The following is a 26,401-nucleotide window of genomic DNA, read 5'->3' as shown; positions in this document are numbered from 1 at the left end:
ATTAAAAATATCAGTGATCATAAAGATTAAATAGGTACAGCCATCCCAAAGTAAAAGGAATCAAACACAGTGTTTCTATCACTAAGTAACGTCACCTACTCTTCAAAGATAAATGGATCACTGCAGCACAAGATTCCCATTTGCTTCCCTTGGATTTTTCAGATTTTTATTTGTTAAATTTATTGGTTTGTTAAATTTATTTGTCACCGATCTTGCCGTGAGGTTACTCTAAGTGGCATTTTAATAAATTTCATCTAATTAGAGACTCATGAGCAGAGTTCCTTTCCTAGTCCTTGCCTATTTCTTTTCTCTTGGATTTTTAAAAGACAAACCTTTTCTAATAAAGATGGGAAGGATTTGGAGAGATCATTTTTGCTACATGTTCAGGTAATCATCTTTCCTGAGGAGGATCCTGTTTGAGACAAAAACGGTGGTTATTGGAAAGAACATAATCAGTATGATATGCAGCATTGTAAAGCTGGATTGGCTTTGCAATATGTTCTTTTTGTATATTCTTATTATCTATTGCCAACCTTATGTTATCTGACCTCTGCTGTTTCTGAAATCTGTTTGATTGGCATTTTTTCCACTCTATATTTTTTAAATATGTAATCAAAACTTTGTTGGGATGAGCAATTAGTTTACTAATTCTGTAATTTGAACATTCTCTTACATTTCCCTTCCTCAATAAAAGTATGCAGACTGAGACTTCCGGTCTTGAGCAGCAGCGCAACAACAAGGGATTTTGGGTCTCTGTGCCCTCTGGCTGAATTTCTTCCTGTTAGGGGACCCTAAAAGGGCCAGAAGCCGCCCCAAAGAGGCAGGAAAGAAGGAAGGAAGTCCCGCGGACCATGAAGAGACGGCAGTCGACCCGATTGGTCTAGGAGAAGCCTTCCAGAAACCAACAGGAGGAAGGCTAGCCTAACTTTTCAGAGTCTAGCCCAAACTACAAGCAACCAAAGTCAAAAAGCAGTATTTTAAGCTGATTGTAAACAGCACGTTTGAATCTGGGTAAGATCATCAATTTTCTCTATCCTACTTATTAACTTTCCTGGAAAAAAAATTCCCAAGAAGCAAAAACCTCCGAACGTGAAGGAGGGGAATTTTTGCCCCACCCTTTTACTAACGGAAGTGGTGAATTAAACTTTTTATGGAGGACCAAAACATATAGAAATGAAATGAAATGAATATAAAACCTAAATTTGAATAAGTTTAGAATTGTTGAATGGTTAAGATTCTCATTTTAAAGACAATTTTCTATTTTGATAATTTTAAAAATAAACTAGTGCTGACATCTAGTGGTGGATAAAGACTATGCTTGAAGACTATGGTTTTTATACAGGACTTGGCAAAATCTGGAAAAATCTAATCTGTGCTTGAGACGGTCAAAGCTATAACAATAGAGAACAGGTGTGAGAAAAAAAGAAAACAATTTGGGTTGCAGACAAAGAGAGGATTATAAACTTCAGGAAACCTTTTTGAACCTTTTTGGATTATAAATATCTACTAAACTGTGACTCTAAAGCTATTTGTTGAGAAAAGAAAACCTCGATTCTTGACCACTATGGAAAATCAGACTTCAAACCACAAAGAAATCCAAAATAACTTTGAAAACATAAACCAATTCATCTCCAATTTAACTTTACAACAAAAAAAATCTCAGGAAACAACAATAGAGAAGGAGCAGATAAAACAGATAACTGAACACAAATTCAAGGATAGAGACTCAAAGATGGAACTTAACACAACAAAGAAGTATGATTTAACCAAGTGGGAAAAAATTTCCAAGAAATATTGTTTTTGGAAAAGGCAACTTATACTTTAAGACTACAAGACAAATTTGAAGATAAAAAAAAAAGACTGGTCAAAATGGATTGCAGAGACGTTAGGAACACCACTAGAATTGGAGAGACAAAAAATGATAAGAGATACAGAGAGAAAAAGAAAGAAAAAGATTTTCAACAAAGATGAAAGAGCAAATGCCTCTTACAAATATATTGTACTTGACTTATTTTTTATATCTACAGTGACACCTACAAGAATATGGAAAGACTCTTTGATTCAGCAGAATATATTGATTAAAGATACTGGGCAAAAGAAGAAGGCCAAAGTGAAAATTAAGAAAATAGATGGTGGGGCTTATCAGAGAGAATATTTAAAAAAGAAAGACCTGTTTGAATATGGTTAAAGTAATAGAAAGATTTTGGATATGCATTTTACTCCTCCCTCTTAGTCCCTCAAATAACATAGTACTCTCTCTTTCTTCTCTTTTCTTATCTTATTTCTTGATATGTTTAATATAAAAGAGTTAGAATGATTTATATATTAGGACATACTTTAGATATTTAAATGTGATTGATTTTAAGAAAATTACAATGGATTGAAAAAAAAAAGTTTTGAATAAGAGTTAAAAGACCAGATGACTAGATTTATTAAATGGAATATTTAAAGATTAAATATATTCTTAATTATGGTAAAATAGAATGGAAATTTTTTGGAAATAAATATATATTAGCTTAGGGGAAATATAAACTTTCAGTAGTATGCTATCTTTTTATCCCTCTTTACTCTTGTTCTTTTTTTTTCTTCTTTTAGTCTTATTTATTCCTTAACTAAGGTAAAAGTTATGGGATGGTTTACATGAGAAAAAATGGAATCAAATATTTAAATGTAGTTAACTTTGAGAAAATCTTAACCAGTAAGAAGGGTTTTAAACACTGTGGGAAAAACAAATGTAAACAAGAACTGTAAACGGAATGTATGATGAGGCAACCAGAATGACTGGATAGAAAAGAAATACTATATTGATATGATTATTATTTGTGGAAATAATAATAATAATAATAATAATAATAATAATAATAATAATAATAATAATAATAATAATAATAATAATGTTGGAAGGGACCTTGGAGGTCATCTAGTCCAACCCCTGCTCAGGCAGGAAACCCTATACCATTTCGGACAAATGGCTGTCCAGTTTCTTCTTAAAAACTTCCAGTGTTGGAGCATTCACCGCTTCTGGAGGCAGGTTGTTCCACTGGTTAATTGTTAACTGTCAGGAATTCTCATTAGTTCTAGGTTGCTTCTCTCTTTGGTTAGTTTCCACCCATTGCTTCTTGTCCTGCCTTCAGGCGCTTTGGAAAATAGCTTGTTTCCCTCTTCTTTGTGGCAGCCCTTGAGATATTGGAACACTGCTATCATGTCCCCCCTTGTCCTTCTCTTCGTTAAACTAGACATACCCAATTCTAGCAACCGTTCCTTATATGTTTTAGCCTCCAGTCCCCTAATCATCTTTGTTGCTCTTCTTTGTATTCTTTCTAGAGTCTCAACATCTTTTTTACATTGTGGTGACCAAAACTGGATGCAGTATTCCAAGTATAAAAATTTTATACTCAATTGTTATCTATCAAAACAATAACACTTAAGGTTGGTAAAAGAGAATATTATGGGAAGAAGTGAAAATCAAGTAAAGCTATTATGTGCATTATAGATTATAGAAACCAATTGTTAGCAAATGTTTTTTAAATGTAAACGTAGACAACACACTGTTTACCAAATATTAAGGTGACCATGTTAAAAAAATAATAAAATATATTATTTAAAAAGTATGCAGACTGATAGGCTACACCATTTTGCCCCATATTTGTTGCCATGTTAACATCTCATCTTGCTCTTTTGAATTCTTTAATTGATATTTTAAGTGCATCTGGTTCTTTCATATTTGACAGTCTATCCCCTTGTACTACATTTATAGTATGTAGTAGTCAGTTTCTTATCTTTTTCCTCAGAGCTTTCCATGCTTTTATTATTCTACTAGTAAAACAGTTTATAATCTTTCCCACAGTCTATACTTGGAATTATTCTAATTGACTAGACCAGTGATGGCGAACCTTTTAGAGACCAAGTGCCCAAAAACCGCCACACCCCTGCTCAGCCGCCTGCTTCCCCCACCCTGCCCACCTGCAGGGCCACCTGCTGCCTTCACGGCCTGGAGCAGCAGATCGCCCAGGATGCCCTGCAGTGCCATGGCGGTCATATCTTCCACCCGCACCATCAACTGCACACGATGGGGCGCAAGGGTGGAGTCTTGTTCCTGCTGCCCGGCTGCCATGTCCTTGCTGCACTGCTCCACATAGGCCGCACCCGGGGATGACTCTCCTCTGGGGGGGGCTACTGGTGAGGAGGGGGCCACAGGGGGAGGCAGGGCTGGGGTGACAGCACGCGTGGCCACAGAGAGGACTCCGAGTGCCACCTCTGGCATGCGTGCCATAGGTTTGCCATCCCTGGACTAGACTGTTCTTCAAATTCTAGTTCTAGTTGACTAGACTGTTCTTCAATTTTTTTTATTATCTAGCTCATTTGATTCAGATGATGTCCATCCAGTGATGTACATATGTAGAATCTTAATTTATGTTGCTTGAAGCAAACATTGGCAATAAACAATTTTATTTGAAAACTTTATTAACCTGTATTAGCATTATTATGTTTATCCAAGAAAAATCTTCCTTAAATTTTAGGTTCCTTCATTTCTCCAGCATTCTCATTCCAATCACCCATTAATAGTAGTATGGTATGTCCTTTCTTATGTTGAATCTGATATTTCTTGTGTTGTATATACCAGTAGATTCCTCAATATCTCTATAATAATGTATTTTATTTAACATATTTTACATTCTATGGACATAGGTTCTAAATATTTTATCTAATCTTGTTTGAGTACAGTAGGTCCTGATCAGATCTGATTTCCATCAGTAGATAACTCTTTAAATAGACTACCAGGGAAGAAAATAAACTTCTTCTGGGAAAGAAATAACAATCGTGGCGGAATAAAGAGGTGGAGAATAGACCATCCCTTTGTATTTCCCTCCAGAAAAGGAGACTACTTGAGATTGCCCACAAGTGCTCCAGACAGCTGCTCCTCATGAACAGCAAGATAGCAGTCGCTGGTGGGTTTAGTGTTCTGGGAGATGACCGAGTAGCCATCTTGCTCAAATCACAGTTGATGTCCTTAAAAGGACACCAGGTTCTCATACTTCCTTTTCTAATCCCCTTCAAAAAATGCTTAGTAACTGCTTTTCAGCTATTAGGAACCTTGCATTACAAGTCTGAAAACACCACATGTGTTTTCTTCAATCCAAAATGTCAGTCTGGGGAATTGGGAGAAAAGGCAGCTGGACGAACAAGTGCTTGCAATGGTGAGCTGGGTCAGCTTTCTGTGGCACAATTCTGGGGCGACATGCTACCCCACAGGTCAGAGAACAGGGTTCCCAAAGGGTAGAGATGGTGGGAAAAATAGACAGATGGGGAGAGTTAAAGCATCCCTGCAGTTCATAAGTGCAAGCAGACTGCCAAGAGCCTGAATTTTGATCACATGACTGTGAAGACAATGGCTGTAACTTCAGCACAGGTTGTAAGTCCATTTTTTCAACACCGTCATAATTTCAGGTCACTGAACAAATGGTCATACGGCAAGGACAACCTGTATTTAAACTTATTTCACTAAGGATTGAAGGAAACTCAGCCAGTACTTTCAGATTTGTTCCTAATAGATAAAAAACAGTTAAGTAATTTCTGAAAGTGATTAGAAAAGTTCATTTGGTAACTCTTAATGGATTTTTGCTGCTCGGGACTGACATAACAAGGTTTTATGGATTTGTTTATAGATTAAAAAATGGGATATGGAAAAAGAACATTTGTCATATTTTAAGAAAAGAAAAGATGATAATTTACTAAAATTGTTTATATGTTATAGAGAAGTGTTATGTCATTTCTTTATTGCTTTCTTTTTTTACTTTATTCTTTTTTTCTTCTATTTTTATTTTCTTTTTCCTTTTTGCACTTTTCCTTTTATTATTTTTTGTACTATATTTTATCACTGTAATTGTAATTTTTTATTAACATTCCTATTAAAAATGGATAACTCCTAAATAACCATGCCAGATCCTTCTGTTTCTCATAGAGCTGAATGCATCTCTGCCTATTTTTCTTTTGACACTTTTTCTTCAGATGTGAAGGTTCTTGAGACTGGTGGAGGTGTCTGCTCAATCAAGGGGAGAAAGAGGGAGGTCTGCCAACAAAGGGTCTGCTTCATAGAGTGCCTTATCTTGGTCTTTGTTTGAAGAGGGCTTTTGAGACCAGCAGGGCAGGGCAAAAGTGAGAACAAAAATGGTCAAAGCAAAATAAAATGTGTCAAATAGAATATTTTAGAAATAAGTTGATTTTGGTGATTTAGAATGTTCTATTTTAACTCAGGGGTTTTACATGATATACTCTCTGATTTTGATTTTCTGGATTATCTTTGCTAAACTGTCTTTGTTATTTAAATATGTGGAATGGCAATGAAAAAGTTTGCTCCTTACAATTTTCTGAGTTTGAATGTGCTGTAATGTTTTATTATGTATATGGTCTGTACATATTTGTGAACGAAAAGGAATGGATATTGCTGAACATTTTAGAAAACCTACTAAACAAAAAATTTCTGTTGTTGATCATATCGCTAATAATGCTACAGACATTTCCCATCCTGTTAGTAAAAAGAAGAAACCTACAAAAAATTAAAAAGGGAAAAAGTAACTAAGACATATAAATAATAATAATGATAATAAAAATAATAAAGTTGGAAGGGGCCTTGGAGGTCATCTAGTCCAACCTCATGCTCAGGCAGGAAACCCTATACCATTTCAGACAAATAGCTGTCCAGTCTCTTCTTAAAAACTTCCAGTGTTGGAGCATTCACAGCTTCTGGAGGCAGGTTGTTCCACTGATTAATTGTTCTAACTCAGGAAATATCTCCTTAGTTCTAGGTTGCTTCTCTCTTTGGTTAATTTCCATCCGTTACTTCTTGTCTTGTCTTCAGGTGCTTTGGAGAATAGCTTGATTCCCTCTTCTTTGTGGTAACTCCTGAGATATTGGAACACTGCTATTATGTCACCCCTCATCCTTCTCTTCATTAAACAAGACATACCGAATTCCAGCAACTGTTCCTTATATGTTTTAGCCTCTAGTCCCCTAATCATAATTGTTGCTCTTCTCTGTACTCTTTCCAGAATCTCAACATCTTTTTTACATCATGGTGACCAAAACTGGATGCAGTATTCCAAGTGTGGCCTTACCAAGGCATTGTAAAGTCGTAATAACACTTCACGTGATCTTGATTCTATCCCTCTGTTAATGCAGCCCAGCACTGTGCTGGCTTTTTTGGCTGATGCAGCACACTGCTGGCTCATATTTAAGTGATTGTCCACTAGGACTCTGAGATCCCTCTCACAGTTTACTATAATAGAGCAAGGTACCCCCTATACTAGGGGTAGGCAACCTTGGCTCTTTTATGACTCATGGACTTCAATTCCCAGAATTCCACAAGTCATAAAAGAGCCAAGGTTGCCAACCCCAACCTATACCGTGCCTGTGCATTTGGTTTTTCTTGCCTAAATGTAGAACCTTACTTTTGTCACGATTGAATTTCATTTTGTTACATAGTGCCCAATGTTCAAGTCTGTCAAGATCCTCCTGTATCTTAAGCCTACCTTCTGGAGTGTTGGCTATTCCTGCCAGCTTGGTGTCATCTGCAAATTTGATGAGTTCCCCATCTATTCCCTGATCCAAATCATTGATGAAGATGTTGAAGAGCATTGGTCCCAGAACAGAGTCCTGGGGCACCCCACTACACACTTCCCTCCATGTAGATGCAGTTCCATTAAGGACCACACGCTGAGTACAGCCGGTTAGCCAGCTACAAATTCATCTGGTGGTGATGCTGTCTAACCCACATTTTTCTATCTTATCAAGTAGTAGGTTGTGGTCTACTTTATCAAATGCCTTACTGAAGTCCAAGTAAATTATATCCACAGCATTCCTCTGGTCCACTAATTTTGTCACTTGGTCAAGAATGCAATAAGATTTGTCTGGCATGATCTGTTTTTGACAAACCCATGTTGGCTTTTGGTAATGACTTTTTTTTTTCCTCTAGGTGTTCGCTAATTTGTTGCTTGATTATCTTTTCCAGACTCTTCTTAGGTATTGAGGTCAGGCTGATAGGTCTGTAGTTTCCTGGATCCATTTTTCCCCCTTTTTTGAAGATGGGAACTACATCAGCTCTTTTCCAGTCCTCTGGTAGTTCCCCAGTGCTCCAGGATCTTTGAAATCATTAAAATGATTTTTTTGATATTCATTCTGTGATTGACAGTTTCTGATTTTAAAGATTTGAATAGATAATGTAGTTGAGTTACCTATTTAAACTTTCTTAATACCATTGATTGACATGCACTGTAGATTGCAAAGTAAAATGAGACTAACTGGATTGCAAAATAAAATAAAGGAAATATTTTTTAAACCTCACAGTAATTAAGCTACTTTTGTCTGTAACAGCATGATCAACCTGGCAAATGGCAAGTTAGAAAAACATGTTTTGATTGAGGAATAATGGCACTAAAGGTTTATGTTGTTCTGTCAGATTGGAGACAAGGACTTGATGGTTTAATTCAGGAGTGTCAAACTCAGTTTCACTGAGGGCCGCATCAGCATTGTGGTTGCCCTGGGGGGGCTGGGTGGGTGTGGCAGAGTGGGTTCAACCTACTGGGTGGGTGTGGATGAAGTGGGTGTGGTCTACTGGGTGGGCGTGGCCAGTTCTACATCATTCACTCAAGGGTGCCTATGGGGGCCTGGGCAGGAGTGGGACAGATCTGAGGGTCTCTGGCAGAAGGGGGTGGGACTGGGGCAAGTGCCAAGGCATGGTCCACCGGGGCAAGTGCCAAAATGGCCACCACAAAACATTTTGCTTACAAAATTTGGCAAAAATTATTGTGTTTCTGTTAAAATATATACTATCTAATTGCTCTGTTGTCTGTTCTGCAACTGCGTACTCCATTTTCTTATGCACTTTACCCAAAAAGACTTTCCAGATTAATGTGGAAAATAACCTAGGTTTTTGGGACTGTTGAATCAGTTACTTCCTGCTATCTGAGCAAATGTGATCCATACATGTTAAACTGTAATTACTAGGTAATGGATATTAATGTAAAACAGCTTAGTATATAAGCATTCCTATTCCTAATAAACATCTGGAGATACTTCCAAGAATATAGAAAGTATATCTACAGAGGAATTCTTGATGGTTGCCACAGAAATGATTGCTGACCATGGATAAGATTGCCTGAAGTACCTTTAGTTAACATTTAGTCTGAAGATGTTAATCTTTTTATAAGTTAGTTCTTGTTTGTTTACTATTGTGTTCCAGAAGGCTTATTATTAGATAATGTAAGGAAGTTCATGGGATAGAGGGTTGGCTTACCTGAACGCTTTTTCTCAGCATGATGAAGAAGAATCCACCAATGGGTTATTTCAGTTCTCCTGCCCAATCAGACCAAGTTGTCACACCTCTTCATTATCTGGGGACCTCCCAGTTTTCATCGACGGGCGAAGCCATTGACAACAGTATGACGTGATGACTCTCAAGCAGGTAGTAACGATAACTAGCAGAACGACCATCTCACCCGGACCTGACTGACTTCTACTAAGGGAGGGCATGGATTCTTCTTCATCATGCTGAGAAAAGGCGTTCAGGTAAGCCAATGCTCCTTCTCCAACATGATGACAGAAGAATCCACCAATGGGACGTACCAAAGCTTCTTGAGTCCCTAAGGGTGGGAGTCAGTAGGGGCCGGGCCCCCAGATGGTGTGACTACTTGTTGTAGGATACGTCTACCAAAGGCGGCCTCAGCCAAAGCAAACTTGTCTAAATGGTAATGTCTAATGAATAGAGATGGTGACGACCATGTCGCCGCCCTGCATATATCCTCAATGGATGCCTGTGTTGCCCACACCGCAGTTGTAGCAGCACTGCAGGTAGAGTGAGCCGTCACATGAGGAGGAACTGGTAAGGCCAGAGAGACATAAGCGCTTGAAATACAGGCCCTTATCCACCTCCCTATGGTGGAAGCCGAAACCTTTTGCCCCATAGACGAAGGCTGAAAGGACACAAATAGGGTTTCCGACTTACGGAAGGGCTTAGTGCGCTTGATATAACATCGCAAGGCCCTCCTTACATCCAAAGTGTGCCAGCGTCGTTCTAATTCATGTGACGGGTGAGGGCAAAAATTTGGGAGGATAACTTCCTGTGCCCTATGGAAAACCGTGTTAACCTTTGGAATAAATGAAGGGTCAAGCCTGAGAACTACCCTATCCTTGTGGAACGTGCACAGGTCTTTTCTAACCGACAAGGCCGCTAACTCGGAAATGCGCCTGGCCGAGGTAATGGCAATGAGAAAGGAGACCTTGAATGACAAATGTCGTAATGAGCATGTTTTGAGTGGTTCAAAAGGAGATGTTAGAGCTTGAAGCACTCAGGGTAGGTCCCAGGAGGGATACCTGTGAATTACAGGCAGTCTGGTATTTGAGACCCCTTTAAGAAAAGCCCGAATGGCTGGATGTCTTGATAAGGAGCCCGAGGAGTCCCATGACAAAATTGAGGACAGGGCTGCTAACTGCGCAAAGTGTTGAGTGCCAACCCCTTGTTGACCCCCTCCATTAAATATTCCAGAACCCTGGGAATCGTCACCTGTGATAGACTTACGTGTTTCTTGTCATACCATTGACAGAAATGCTTCCACGTATGGTCATAAAGCTGGTTCGTTGCCGGTCTCCTGGCCGCCTGTATCATAGCAATCACCTCCGCTGAGTAAGATTCCCTGGTTAGGGTGTGGCGTTCAAATGCCAGGTGGTCAGTTGAAGCCATTGGGGATCTGGATGTTGTAGATCTCCCTGTATCAGCCTTATTTGGCTGTCAGGAATCCTCCATGGAGTTGAAAATGAAAGACTCACCAGATCCGCGAACCATGGTCTCCTGGGCCAGTAAGGGGCAATGAAGATCACCTCCGCTTGTTCCTCCAGGAGCTTCCTGATTGCTGCTGGAAGTAGAGGCAATGGGGGGAAGGCATACAATAGGCCTTGTGGCCACCTGTTGCGAAGCGCGTCCGTTCCCTCTGCTCCCTGAGAAGAGAACCGGGAAAGGAATCTGGGAAGCTGAGCGTTCTCTGGACTGCCGAATTTGGTTGATATCTCTCTGAAGATATCTGGATGAAGCATCCACTCCAAATGATCTATTGTCGACCTGCTGAGGAAATCTGCCTGTCGATTTGCCTCCCCCAAAATGTGTTCGGCTCTGATGGAGAGCAGGTGTTTCTCTGCTCAGGTGCCCAATGCTCGGGCTTCTGTCATGAGGGATTTCGACTGTGTGCCCCCCTGCTGATTCACGTGGGCCTTTGCAGCCACGTTGTCTGTTCGAATCAGTATATGCTGGCCCCTGACTTCTATGTGGAATTTTTGAAGAGCTAGATAAATTGCTCTGAGCTTCAACCAATTTATGTTGTGTTTGAGATCTGCTTGCAACCACCGACCCTGAGCTATCTGGGATTGGAGGTGAGCCCCCCAGCCAAAGAGACTGGCATCCGTGGTCACCTGAAGTCGGCTGGGTTCTTTGAACAGGGTCCCTTTGCTGACGGCCGATGAAGTCCACCAGCCAAGGGAAAACCGTACTTGATGGGGAACCTGAACCCGTCTGTTGGACATACTGGTATGCTGTCTTTGGTATGGGAGAAGAAACCACTGAAGCTCCTGGATATGTAGCCGAGCCCACGGCACGATTGCTATACAGGAGATCTGTTTTCCCAGGAGCTGAGAAAGCGTGGCTAATGCCACGGTTCTGTCCCTGCGTACCTTGTGAGCCAAGTCCCTGATGCTCCTGCATCTCTCCTCTGACAGGTACACATGACACGGTTCCGTGTCTATTACTGCTCCCAGGTGAAGCAGACGGGTAGATGGATTCATCTGGCTCTTTTTGAAGTTGATCAGGAAGCCGTGGACCTGAAGAGTCCATATAGTGAGGGTCAAGTCCGAATGGGCGGCTGAGACTGATGGGGACTGGATCAGGATATCGTCCAGGTAGCACTGGACCCTGACTGGGACCAGCCGCAAGTGAGCCGCCAACACTGCCAGGATTTTGGTAAAGACCCTGGGGGCTGAAGAGAGGCCGAAAGGAAGGGCTCTGTACTGAAAATGGCAGTTGAGATAGCAGAATATTAAGTACCTGCGATGAGCTGGGAGAATAGAGATGTGGAGGTATGCCTCCTTCAGATCTATGGATGTTAATAAATCTCCCCGCCTGATACTGGTTAGGATGGAGTGCAGTGTTTGCATTTTGAACCGTTTGTAATGAAGGTGAAGATTCAATCCCTTGAGATCGAGGATTGCCCTCCATCCCCCCGAAGACTTTGGGACTACAAATAGGATTGAGTAATATCCCTGCCCCGCCTGGCTTGGGGGAACCTCCTCTATCGCCTTGATGGCTAGTAGATGCTGTATAGCGTCCTCCATGAGTTCCCTCTTTACTGGGTTTCTCATGGCTGGGCAAGACACAAAGTGATTGAATGGAATGGATTTGAACTCCAGGGACAGGCCTTCCCTTATGGTACGCAACACCCAGGAGTCTGTGGTGGTGTTTTCCCATTGGCGAGTAAAGTGAGTGAGCTTGCCACCAATGGGGGGATCTCCCTCCGAGTCATTTGCCTTGGTGGAAGGACCGACCACCTCGGCCACGAAAGGAATGTTTGGGTTGTGGCTGGTACCTGGACCTGTCTCTATAACCTGTCCTGTCCAGTGAGCGCTCCTGTTTGGTTGTGCCGACTCTGTTGCTGTCCCTGCCCGAAAGGACTGCCGGTGACTGTAAGGGGTGAATCGTCTTGTAGACCTCTTTGCCACGTGGGAGATCACCTTTTGCTTCTGTTTATTTTCAATTAAGTACGGCGTTAGTGCATCCCCAAATAATTTGAAAGGGGTTGTGGCCGCGCGCCACTTAAGCTTACTTTAGGCTCTCCAATTTTTTAGCCACAGGAGTCTCCTAGCCACCACGTTGGAAGCCATAGCCCAGGCTGAATGTTTGGCTGAATACAGAGAGGCATCGGCCATGTATTCGGATGTGGCAAGTATTTTTGTTAGGGCCTGATGCATTCTAGTTTCCTCAAGCGAGATTCTATCCTGCAGCTGACGCAGCCAGATGATAGAGATTCTTGCAAAGAAGGAAGTGGCCGTTGCTGCCTTCACAGCCCAGGCAGATGCCAAGTGCGCTTTGCGTAAGGCCATTTCAGATTTTTTATCCTCTGCCTTAAGGGCGTCCGATACATCAGCTGGAAGGCTGGCAGTGGAGAATAGCGGTGCCAGCGATTCATCCACTTTTGGGACCTCTAGTAGGTCTCCGAATGCCTTAGGCATGTCTATCATTTTGCGCTCAGACGCGCTCTGTGACGGCTGGGCTGCTGGTGATTCCCACTGATCCTGAACATTTTGGAAGAACAACTGTGGACAAGGGATATGGAGGCGCGTGTCTACAGGCACAGCAAACAAAGGATTGGTTTCCTGATCGGAGGAAGGCTGAGGGGTTGGTACCGACTGAGGGGAAAACTTACTTGCCTCGCACGCTCTGCATAACAAAGCCGGAAATAGTGAAGCATTAAAAAGCTCCGACATGGGTTGGGATTCGTAAGATGGTTCCTCGCAATCCGACCAACCGTCCTTGCCTCCCCCGTAATCTGAAACATCTGGTTCCGAATCAGGGGATTGGGAGGGAGAGACCATACCTGATTGATCCAGTGGAGGCCTCGCGGCAGTTGTTGGTGCCGAAGAAGAGGATGGTCCTGGAAAGGAGGGGGCTTGTTGATGACTCGCTGATGCCATGGCTTGGTACACTGCCTGTGATATCCACATTTGGAGCTGGTCGGAGACGGACTACTCTAGCGGAAGCCTTAACCCCGCAGCAGGTGGTGTGCTGGCAGCAGTGGGTGCTGCAGACGAACCTGGCAAGGCAAAGTTCTCCCCAAACACGGGTGGGCCTACCTGACCAAGGGTCTGAGTTGGGACCTGTTGATACCCCGTCTCCGGCGACCATACTCTGGATATGGATGGTTGAGGCTCTCCCCTGTCCAGTGGTGCAGAGGTCGGCAATGTGAGACCTCCTTCAGCAGACAAGCGTTGGGCCCGGGAGAATTACTTCTCCAGGGCTCTGTGGGTGCGTTCAGCCAGTTTGTCGCTCGCCGTGCCAGCTTTCCTACCATGCTCAGATTTGGATCTCGCCTTACCTGAAGGAGGCTCGGGTGCCGGCTCAGTTGAGGCGGGGATGGTGTCCATGTCCAAGGAACGTGGCTCAGAAAGGTCTGCCATTTCCATCGAAATCAACCCAAAGTTGCCTTTGGCCTGATTCGTTCTGCAAGGGACGTCAGAGGCCCCCGCAGGGGACTGACCTATGTGGATTGGGTGGAGAAGAATCACACGTGTCCCACAGTAGTGGCGATGGTCAGGATGCTGGAACAGCCACCAGATGCAGAAGGGGCAGACAGGCAATATGGCGACCAGGCTGAAGAACCAGAGCTGCTGTTGGTACCACACTCTTGCTCACTGGTGTCTGGATCAGGTGATGGCTGAAACTAAGACTCAGATGAAGGAGTCAGCAATTTTGTTAATCAATCTAGTTTAATACAATTAACATTTGTAGTTCACCCGCACGTTATTACATTCAATTTAGATTTTTAGATTAATTTTATTTTTTTTATTTTTTTAAATTCAAAATGGCGACTGCCAGAGGGATTGAGCCTCCAAATGGCGGGTTCTATGAACGTTTCCCTGGAGGGAATAACAGGAGGGAGGGGGGTAAAGAAGGGGATGTGAGGGATAGAATTAATGCTGCAGTACAAGGGACCAGTGACTGCCACAAATGAGGCTAATTGGAATCTGCTATTTGGCCCAGTGCGCGAAGCAGGGGGATTGCGCCTAACAGCTGTTAGGCGCAAAAGGCTTTACCGCTGCCCCACGAGGCTCCTAATGCTTCCACAGTGGCTTTAAGTGATTGTAAGGCCACCGTTGGGCTTTCCCTTGTCGCAGCAATAATAAGGTGTTTAGAAATGAGATTAGGCCTTTTGAAATTCAAATGGCGGCCTCTAAGAGTCCCTAGCCGAGCCCGGCCAGGGAGAAGCCACGAGGCTGCGAAAATGAAAGCAGTAAGGAAAGGTACCGCGCACATGAAACATCTTTCAACAACCCCTTTGAAATGCGTACAGGTTAAACCTCCCCCCCCCACTGTTTAGGGCGAGGTTTGTTTGCTGATTCAGCAGGATACTGAATCTGGGGAAGTGAAAAACCCACCCCCCCTTTCCTTGGAAAGTTTTAACCTAACCCTGAGGAGGGGAATGCAGCAAATCATTACAGAGGGGAAACAAAACTCTCACTAAGCTGCTAAACTCTTTTAAAGAATCCACCAATGAGTAAATTTTCTATCGGACCTGCTCCAACGTAGAGAGAGTCAAGAAATCACGTCTGTATGGGTGGGGGAAGACCAAGAAGAAAATTGGGAGATCCCCAGATAATGAGGAGGCGTGACAACTTGACAACTTGGTCTGATTGGGCAGGAGGACTGAAATAACCCATTGGTGGATTCTTCTGTCATCATGCTGGAGAAACAAGCTTTTTCTTGCAGTCATCTGTAAGTCCCTCAAAGCCTTGCCGAATGATTGGGCATATCTGCTAAGCCAGCAGTCCCTAATCTTTTTGGCATAAGGGACCAGTTTAATGCAAGACAATTTTTCCATGGACTTGGGGAGGGGGGATGTTTTCGGATTTGCTCACATGGTCGCCACCCACTTCCAGCTGTTCAGCCCAGTTCCTAACAAGCCACAGACTAGTACCAATCCATGGCCTGAGGATTGGGGACATCTGTGCTAAGCAGTCTGGCAGGGAATTGCTGGGTAAGAGTCTTATGCTTTTCCTTAAGCTTCATTTACCTGAGAATCAAACATAAATTTAGGGAAATTTACTGTCCTTGAACTGCCTTTGTGTTCCCTTCAGTATTGTTCAAGGGCTAATAGCTCTGGAAGAAAAATTACTCTGAAGGAGAAAAAAATGTACAGTAGATTCAGATAAAGGAAACAAGTGGGGTGAATTCATTCTGTGAATATCTTACTTAGTGTCTGTGCCATAGCACTTTGTTTTAGTTGGTATTTGAATATATAAGACGTATGTGTTTGTGTGTGTGTGTGTGTGTGTGTGTGTGTGAGAGAGAGAGAGGGGGGGGGAATGGAAAATTTCCTTTGTGCATTAGCATGTCATTTTAAAACCCTATAAAAATTAATCAGATAATATTTGTATTGATTTTAAATATTCTTTATAATTTTTGTTCTTTTGGTAGGACATATTAACATTACACAATATTTACTCAACTATTATTCCGGTCTTGATATTGAGAAAAGGAATGCATTTGGATTTACTGCACTTATGAAATCTGCCATTCAAGGACGAAGTGAATGCGCCAGAGCCTTAATATTAGCAGGTATACCAAATTCTTTCTTTATTGTTTTCTTATCCACTGAATTGTTGAATATTCACACTGAAAAACTCCAGATACTGGCATTTACTTCCAGAGTAGGTTTGGTTAGCTATTATTAAATGATATACAGTAAATGTAGGATTTGGTTCCATAATCATATTCATTGAAACCAATCAGCATCATCAACTCTTTATTCGGTCATAGAACAGCATGTAGAATGCAGTACTTGCAGTTACTTAAATTGAAACAATAGAATTTAAGTTAATCATGAAATTTCCCAATGATTTCAGTGGTTATACTATTAAATCAATCCATTTTTCATCTTGCTGTTTTCTACCACTATATTTCTTTGAATAAATCTCAATCAGAAGGCTAAATTATATAATATATTTTCTGCATATCATAAATTGTAAAAATAATAAAATAAGCATTTAAGAGTTTTCTGCAAATTCTATATGAAATTTTGCAGTGAGTAGCTTCTAAGCGCTATGTGCTTAGAGCTCAAAGCATTGTTATAGACCCCACACACCCACTTTATGTTCTGTTTCTGTTGCTCCCCTCTGGGAGGAGGTTTCAAAGTATTTATAGCAGGACTACCTGATTCTGTAATAGCTAGTTTCTCTATGCCATCTGTCCGGTAAACTTGCAAGATTTGTTTTTCTCGCCATACACATGTATATAAAATCCGAACTAGACTGTGTTGTTTCTCTTTGTCATATAATATATGTGGGTATATGCATAATTTTGTATTTGTTTATTTTTGTCATATTTATGTAGTGTATATTGGAGGCAGTGATCCTATGAGAGCTATATGCAACAAAATTTCATTTTAATGTATGCTGATTAGTGTACATTCAAAGTGACAATAAAGTTGTTATTCTACTCTATTCTGTGAAAAAATCCCTATGCCAAATTTGGAGAGAGTTTTGGGCAAAATAAAAGCATATATTTCTAACTAAGAATAGCTTGAAAACTACTGCAATAATTTCTGTTAAAAATGGCATATTTAATCTTGTCAACAAGAAAATGGAAGCTATTAAAGCAGAGATGTTTAGCACACAGATAGAAGTAGGAAATGGAAGCTGTTAAAGCAGAGATGTTTAGTAAACATAGAAGTAGGATTGAACTTTATCTTCTAGTCATCTTGTCTTAGCATCAGAAACACAAATTTCTCTGACCGTCTTTTCTGCAATTACTCTGTTCTCTACTACATGGCTTTTTAATAGTATTTAGTATTATTAATTACTTTTTAGGTTTTCTTCCTTTTCTTTTCTTTTGCTTTTTATGTACATGGAACATCACTCTGGTTTTTCTGCCATTCACTCAATTGTTCAGTTCATAGACACCGAGAGGCAGTTGCCTGCATATAACTCTATGCCTTTGGTCATCTGTTCTATCATACAAACTGCCCTCTTTCCCACCATTAATATACCCCAGTTATAGGTAATCCTCCACTTGCAACCATTCATTTAACAATAGTTGAAAGTTATGACAGCGACCTACAACCTGTCCTCAAAGTTTTAACCCTTGTAGTGACTTGATTGCAATTCAGGTGCTTTGCAACCAGCTGGCATCTTGTATTCATGTGATCATGATTTGTGATCTTCCTAACCAGTTTACAGTAAGCAAAATCAGTTGGAGATACTGGATTCATTGCACGATTCATTTAATGACCACATTATTCACTTAACAAGCATGGTGATTTCTTAACACAATCACGGTAAAAATGGTCATAAAATCCAATTAACATGATGACTCGCTTAACAACTACATTGCTTAGTGACTGAATTTCCGGTCCAAATTGTGGTTTTAAGTCAAACACTACCTACCATTTTAAGGTTCACAAAGCAATGCTGAAAAAAACTGTATAGGAAGGTAATGATCTATCTCAGTCTTCTGTGGATAAAGGAGGGGGCAGGAATGCCAACTTGTTTCGCACTTTCTAAAATGTTTTATGCAATTGCAGAATCCAGTATAATGATTAGACATTCCACTTACAGGTAAACACCCTGCTCCTCTTATAGAACTTGAAGCAGTTCAGTAGGAAATCAACCTCGTTGACTTTTTAAAAAAAAGAAATACAAAATAAACAAAAATTAGAAAATCTTTTCATCATATTTGAATGTGCCACAATATTTGATATTATATTTTTAAATAGTTATTTGATGACATTCACAAAGGCAAGAAACAGTGATGGGAAAGTCATTGCATAAGCCAGTTGCTTCTCTGCTTTGGTGTAGCTTTAGATGTATCTTTTACTTGTTCTTATTATAGTCTGAGACAGTCTTAAATGAATCTCTTAACCATTCATGAGATTAACCTAAATCCATGGACTTACCATCTGTTATAGAAAACATCCCTTCTGTTTGTTCTTTGGTTATCTCTCTGGTTTTATTAGTGAATTTTGGTGGTTGTTGGGTTTGTTTTCTTTCCTACTATATTGTGCTTTGAATGAAGAAAGATCACAATTTCTTTTTTTTTTCTTTTTAATGAGATTCATTGTAGCTTTAACATTTTCATTCTCTTGATCATTCTCTATTTTAGTCTCTTAATGACAATGCAGAGTTTATATTGGAGGAAAGTGTGTCCAACCAGTGCTCCCAGTTGGTATTCATTTAAATACTATGCTGTTTTTTAAATGCTGTCCCTTCACTGCAAAATGTGTTTCCTCCTGACAGTTTTTTACCAAAACAATTATAGTACTTTACAATGAATTCAAAAATAGTGTGATACACTGTAAATAAATTGTCAGTTACATGGCAACAATTTTAACAAGTAAAATATTTGGTGAGAGATTTTGAAAACATTAAAATAAATCACTGAAGAAAACTCAATTTGTATTGTCAGCAACTGAAATATCTGCTTAGGTTAGAAGTTGTTATTTTAAATAAGCCCCTAGTATCTTCTAATAAAGAGAAGAAATTGTTTGGTACCTTGAATATAATCATGTTAGCAATGAGTTCATGAAGACCAGGGGTGAAAAAATCAAAAAGAATCTATCTATGTATAGATAGTCCTCAGTTAATGATTTCACGTTTAACAACCATCCAAACTTAGAATGCTGCTGAAAAAGTCATTTTTCAATCAGTTTTCATACTTATGATGGTCATAGCATCCCAAGATCATGTGATCATGATCGGGCAATTCATGACTGATGTGCATTTATGACAGCTGCAGTATCCCATGGTCATGTGATTACCATTTGTGATCTTCATAGCATTGCTTGATCAACAAGCAAAGTCAATAGAGAAGCCAGCAGTAATTTGCAAGTTGTGATCATGTAATAATAACCACATGAGTGTTTCACTTGATGACTGAGTCGCTTAGTGACAGAATTGCCTGTCTTAGTTTGCAGTCATTAATTGACAGCTACCTATACTAGATTTCAGAAGAGCAGATTCTGATTAACTCAATGAGAAAGTAGATAGAATCCAATTGCTTAAAATTGTGAAGGAGAAAAGTATCCAGGGAGGATGAAAAGTCCTATGAGAAGTGATACCTGGAGTCTAGACTGCAAACTATTCCTTCAGAAAAGAAAAATGGGAGACATCTTAGGACATGAGCATGGTGTCATGCAGTGCCATAAAAAATGCTATAGAGAAAAAAGATATGTAAAGCAGAGGTCCCCAAACGCCCAGGCCCCAGCCCACTTGGAACTGGGGCATGCAAATATGCGCAGTTTCACTTGTGCAAGCGTTAGCTACACGTGCAGATCCATTTGTGCAAGGGGCAGGCACACACACTCACATGTGCACCTGCTGCTCACACGCATGCCTGCCACTTACACAGAACCATCCTTTCTCTTCCCTCCCCCCCCATCAGTCCGCCAAGCTGAAAAGGTTGGGGACCACTGAGGTAAAGTGAATGGAAGGAGAGGTACCTTGAAACATTTCTACTGACATATGCAAGTTCCAGATCCATTTATAGAAAAAAACATGTGTGGTTGGGTCCAACCACCAACTGTCCGATACTGTCTAACCTGTACAGTATTCTGTGTGTGCAAATATTTTGCCTATTTTTAGAGTTCTGTTGCAATCGGGAATCAACATTCTGAAAAACACATTTCCTTTCATGCTTGGAATACTCAAAACATTTTGCACATCTCTATTTTTTATATTGGAGTAACAAGAGAATGGTAAGGCAGTAAATCTATTTTTTTCTCTCAACCTTATATTGAGAGAGAATTTTTTTTACATTCACTGAGAGGACTGGAACAAGCTGGTGAAAAAAATGAGCAACGACTGCAGGAACTGGTAGTGGAAAGCATGAATCCCTTTTCAGGTCAGCCTGGAATTAACTATTGATTAGGAGATGTTGTTTTCTTGATAGATTTAAATTTTTTTAATGCACAGAATTTCTATTTCTGTATTAGAGCAGGTATGGACTTGTATGTTTTTGTGTGTAAGAGAATGGTTGGTATATGCAGATGAGGTAATCAGTCAATGTAATTTGAATTCCTTATTTAAGGAAATTAATTTTAATCAGTGATTGTTTCATTCTACTTTGATTATGCTGATTCTTGGAGGACTACAGTATTAATGCAATGTTATGCAGAACATTAGGTACAATTGTACTTCAAACCTCTGAACAATTTAGCATAGCTCAAAACCTTACTACCAGACTGTCAACAATGATAGCTAAGAATAGCAATCAAGAACTACAACTTTTACAACTTCTCAGTTCAAAATACATACAGCATGACCTTAATTTCTTTCTCTCTCCCCCCCCCCGCTCATTTCTTTAAAGGAGCAAATATTAATGCAACAGATCCAGGTCGTGGATTCACACCTCTAGAATGGGCATGTTTCACAGGAAGAATAGAATCTGCATATCTAATACAGAGACTTATGGATAAGCCATGCGCTGAGCAATTTTGTGATCAATATTTGCTTGAATGGCCAAAGTTGAAGGAACTTCTTGCCAAGGCTACAGATTCAAAAACTTGCTTGCAGAAGATCTCAGCAACTTTGAGATCCATGGTCGATTTCAGAACTGTCCATGGTCCTGAAGAAGATGGGGTCCTGGATCACATGGTTAGAACAACAACAAGTTTAAGAAGCTCCTTTGTTGCCATAGCTTGTAGGACTGTGTGCCCTGAAAGTCCTCCTGCTGTAGGAAAACGTAGGCCAGCTGTGCAAGAAATTCTTAGGAAACAAAGAGCTAAAGAACTTCAAATTTTAGAGAACAGGGAACATTTTAACAGCTATAGGAAGCTATTTCAGAATTCCAGAATTACGCTACTGTCCAAAAAGAAGGAAAGGAGAGCCAGCCTGCAGCATTTTAACGTGCCCCAGGTCAAGGTTGTGGTTCCAAGGAAAGCCAGTCTCTTACCACTGCACTTGTTAAGAAGAAGCAGCGTTCGACCTGGGCTTGTCATCCCCAGAGTCCGTATAAGTAAGGCACCTCGGCCTACATTCCAGCCAGAGAAAGCGCGACGGAAAAGTAATGCCAGTGATGGGACCTACTTGGAGATTCCCAAATGGAGATATAAGGAGCTGAAGGAACAAAGGAAGAAGGCTGAAGAAGAAAAGAAAAGAGCCGAAGCTTTACAGAAAACCACATCACCATCTCTGCAGAGAAAAAGAAGCCACATTGCTGTTGGTATCGATAAATAGGTTGACGTGGTATATTATATAAATTTAAGAAAAGGAAGATCAAACTGGAGATCACATTTGTTTTAAGAGACTTAAGAAATGCAAGGCATCTGTATGAACAATGTTAATATATGGGAAAGATTATTCTTCTACAATTTTAACAATCACCCTCCCCAAAGTAAAAGGTAATAGGATTAAACTCGAAATAGAGGGGCCATGTCCTCAAATTTACAGTTTACAGCAGCTCTGCAGTAGCATGTCCAGTCTTCTCCCTGGGGTGCAGGAGCGAATCCTCATCCTGCCCCAGCCCACGAGTGAAGAAGCAGTCTTAAGTTGTCACAAAGTGTATTCATACAAAAGTAGTTTTCCCCTTTAAGCCAATACTATCTTCCCTTTGTTTCAAGGTATATAAAACCTGTGCTACTTTCTTATTTTGAGAAGTGAAGTCAAATAACCTGTTGTGGGGGTGATCAGGGGCCCTTTTTCAGAGCATTAAGAATTATGAGCAGGGCCTCTCTCCTCTAGTCACTTGCTAGCCTCTGATGCAGCAAATGCTCTCTGAGGATTTGCACTTCCTATCAGCAGTCCTGTTTAGAATTCTTTTCATATTCCTGTTTTTGGAAAACAACTTCTTTCCAAGCTTCCAACAAGGTAGAGAGAGAATAGATCTCTACTGTTTTATCTGGGGGAAGTAAGGGGCTTTGCACAATGTCATATTATTGTATTCTGACGTAGCATTAAAGAGAATCTGATTTTTTTAGAAGTAGGAGCTCTGCAGAGTTCCTCCCCCCCCCCCATGGATATCATATTGTCACTCCCTCCCCACTTTCATACCACAAATAAGAAAAGTGGTTGCCCAGCAGCTACTCATTTCCCGTTCTCTTCCACACAACCTGGATGGTTGTACATTCATGGTAAGGTTTATCTACTTCCTTCCTCTCGGGCTATTTCTGTCCTGGTTTCTTTCCTTATTTCAGTTTTACCTTTGAACATGGCCAAATGGGAAGTGAGAGAAAGGGCAAACGTATCAGTCTAGACCTCAAGCAGAATCGTTCGAACAGATCCACCCTGTTCATGCTGCTGTGCTCTAATGGAAATAATCCTGCATGATTAGTATAGTACTAAAGGGGGAGCAAAGCCAGAAGAGGAAAACCAAAAATCTTGCCCATAATGAATGGTGCAGTTTCAGATCAGAACAAGACTATTTGGTAGCAGTGGGAGATGCAATAGAAAGATTGGCAATACAACCAGCATGTTTTATACCTAGAAGGATAGTTAATTCAGTATTAGGGGAAGGCCCAAAGAGTTTAAGAAATATCCCTGATAAATAACCACAAAGCAATAATTAAGAAAAAGAGTAGGCTTTTTCAAGGGAGTATCTAGAGAATTAGAAAAGAAGGAATAGATGACATAAATTTCTTATTCAGGATATGTGAGCGATTTAAATATGCTTTAAGGTTTTTTTTTCTCCTACATACAGAGCTTCAGCTTATTGCTTACCTATAGAAAATATGCCAGCCCGAAACATTTTTAAAGTAAATAAAATCTCAGGGGAATCTTTTTTTAAAAAAGTTAATATAAATTCAGCTTATTTTACAGTAACCTGTTCCATTTCTACAAAACCCTCCCCAATTACTTTTCATTATGATGTTCAATTTAAAATTTGATCAACTTCTATTATAAACTGAGTCCCAAAATAATTGTGACAATTGCATTTATTACTAAAGAGATGGAATAAAATGTATATTTTTCAGACTTTTTTTAACATGTATTTTTAACACATAACCACCTGTTCTGGTTACATTGCTAAGCATTTAAAATCTCCGATTATTCTTCAAATTGACTGTGGTGACTTCACGTGCATACGCTTATGGCTTTTCTGGCCGATAGGAGTGGATTGATCTTGCCTGCAGGATTTTACTTTCTAAGGATTTCTTGGTAGTTTCCATCATAGTATTAACCAGGCCTGCTTAGCCTTTTTAAATCGCACAGCCCGGTGCTGAAACTATTACAGTAATTGCACTGCACTTACATTTCCTAGGGTGTTACTCCTCAAAAGTAAAGAATTAGCTTTAAGAACTAGAATGATAAATACCTCATTCCTCAAACTGCACAAGCTGTACCAATCCTTTTTCCCAGTTAAAAAATTCACTTTTCAGGTAACTACCCCTTAGGGTTAACAACAAAAAATTAAGGGTAATATCTCTCAGAAGGGAGTTTTCCTTGTGCATTGAACTGAAAATACTTCACATTGCAATCCAATTCGTCCTAGCTCAGAAATAAAATCCACTGGGTTCAGAGGGGATTATTTCTGACAGGATTACAGCTATAGTTAATACGTGGTTGTCCCATGTATGCAAGGCTATCACAAAGTGCCTGCTTGCACTCCTTTGTCAATTCTGTGCCAACTGAAACTACGACTCATAAAGCAAGCAAGCAACATATATTAATTTTTTAATGGCATGCTATAATATAAGGAGATGGATAAAATTTTGAAATGGGGATTATTTTGTAATTGGTAGATGAAATTTTAGATGCCGGTAGCAAAATGGTTCTCAGATGAGAAAGTGTATTTTCTTCAGAGCCAATATAACATACTTCCGTATAACACCACAAAGTCATCTTCCTCCAAATTAATCTACTCCAATAAGCAGGTACATGAATTTTGAATTTATTTTATAAAAGACAAATGTGCTTAAAATGTACCATTATATTGACTCAGGGATGAAGTTCAGTAGTAATATTCAAGGATATAACCCATTTATGTCAGCATATTATATATTGATAATAAATTATGCTTTCATTATGCAGTATCTTAGTTCTTGACTTTTGTTTGGGACTGTTGTGTTAATTTGTCCTGATCTCTCAATTTCAATTTAGCCCTAATCTCGGTTCTAATTTCCACATCAAAGGCACTTGTTGCATTTAGTGGAGCTGCTAAAGGTAAGAGAGAACAGTCAAAACTTGGAACACATGGAAGGAACTCATATCAGCTGTTTGGGACTCCCATTGAAGAATGTGGATTTGTTTGTATTTCTGATTAGGCAGTAAATGGCATGCTGGGTCTTCTGGTATAAAGCATTAGCACCTGTTTGGCTGATGATAGATATTTCTCTATTTCTGAATTATTCTACCAATCTGAATTTCATTTTCTTACTAACTAAGACATATAGGATGTTCCAATTCTATTCATCCCTGAGCAGCTTACCCTCTATACCCAATAACAAGATTAAAACAAAAACAAAATAAGGCAAGGACATAATCTCTGACAGCATCAAAGCACAGAACATTAATCACAGTCCTTCTCATGGCAGAGAGATCAGAGACAAATCACTCCTCCTACTATAGCTAGAGACCTTAATAGCTTTCTAAAAAACCTTGCAGAATTGGGATCAAGCTAATCTCAAGAGGAGAACCTTTCCAGAAAAGAGGGATATTAAAAGAGAAAACCAGTCACCGTGGTCCTGGCTATGACAATTTTTTTAAAAATTTGGTTGCATATTTTATTCAGATGTTTCTAAAATGCAAGTTGATCAGAATTATAGTTACACATTTTTATTATTTAACAATTGTAATGACATCATCTTTTCTGATACAATCATCTTTATTGATCAGGATTTATAGCAGTATTCTACATCTATTACTAATATGGGTAGTTCTTGACTTACGACCACAACTGAGTCCAAAATTTCTGATGTTAAGCAAGACAGTTGTTAAGTGAATTCTGCCCCATTTTACAACCTTGCCCCAGTTGTTAAGTGAATCACTGCAGTTAATAACATGGCTGTTAAGTGAATCTGGCTTCCCCATTGATTTTGTGTCAACGCTGCTAACATCGTACGTTTTTGCATTGACAACAGATGGAAATGTAGCCATCTTTTACCTTTTGCTTTTAGAGTTAGATGATGCTGGGAGGGGAGATGTGAACGAGAGTTTGGCTAGACATAACAACACCAAACCTAGCGTGAGAAACAGGGTTATTGTAACCAAAGCTGATAAGGAATTGGCGGGCTGGAGAACTGGAGAGGAAGCCTGCTCTTCAAGCTAATTGGGAAATGTGATTTATGATATTAATTGGAGGAGGGAATTGTGTTTTGATATTATGAGCTCAGGGGAGGGGAATTCAGCTTTTGGCTTCGATTATGCAGTGCCGATGTTATGCTACTCAAATAAAAGATTCTTTAAGGTGAACAATGCCTCAAAGTTCTTTTGAAGAGTTTCATCTGTCGGAACCATGACACTTTGCTTGTCAGAATGTCACAAAAGGTGATCACATGATCCCAGGACACTGCAGCCGTCAGTTGCCAAATGTCTGAATTTTGATCACATGAACACAGGGGATGCTGCAGTGGTTGTGTGAAAAATGGTCATGTCACTTTTTTCACACAACCATTGCGACATCCCTATGCTTGTGTGATTTTTTCAGTGCCATTGTGACTTT

The 26,401-nt window shown here is 40.1% G+C and overlaps 1 protein-coding gene across 2 annotated transcripts in view; it reads left to right on the top strand.

Annotated features, from left to right (window-relative positions):
• ANKRD33B (ankyrin repeat domain 33B) overlaps nt 1-25,707 on the top strand; it is a 71,757-nt gene extending 46,050 nt beyond the window's left edge. For both annotated transcript variants that reach the window (XM_039329290.1, XM_039329289.1), the window contains 2 exons: nt 16,229-16,369; nt 21,113-25,707. In XM_039329290.1, coding sequence (XP_039185224.1) covers nt 16,229-16,369; nt 21,113-21,981 — 1,010 coding nt within the window. In that variant the 3' untranslated portion in view covers nt 21,982-25,707. The remainder of the gene's footprint in view (nt 1-16,228; nt 16,370-21,112) is intronic.
• The last annotated feature ends 694 nt before the right edge of the window (nt 25,708-26,401 follow it).

This window comes from Crotalus tigris, unplaced genomic scaffold, assembly GCF_016545835.1.
Source record: "Crotalus tigris isolate CLP2741 ecotype Arizona unplaced genomic scaffold, ASM1654583v1 scf7180000024391.5723578, whole genome shotgun sequence".
In the NCBI taxonomy this organism is placed as follows: Eukaryota; Metazoa; Chordata; class Lepidosauria; order Squamata; family Viperidae; genus Crotalus; species Crotalus tigris.
The sequence above is the reverse complement of the archived record's forward strand: the minus strand, read 5'-3'. Positions and strand labels throughout refer to the sequence as shown.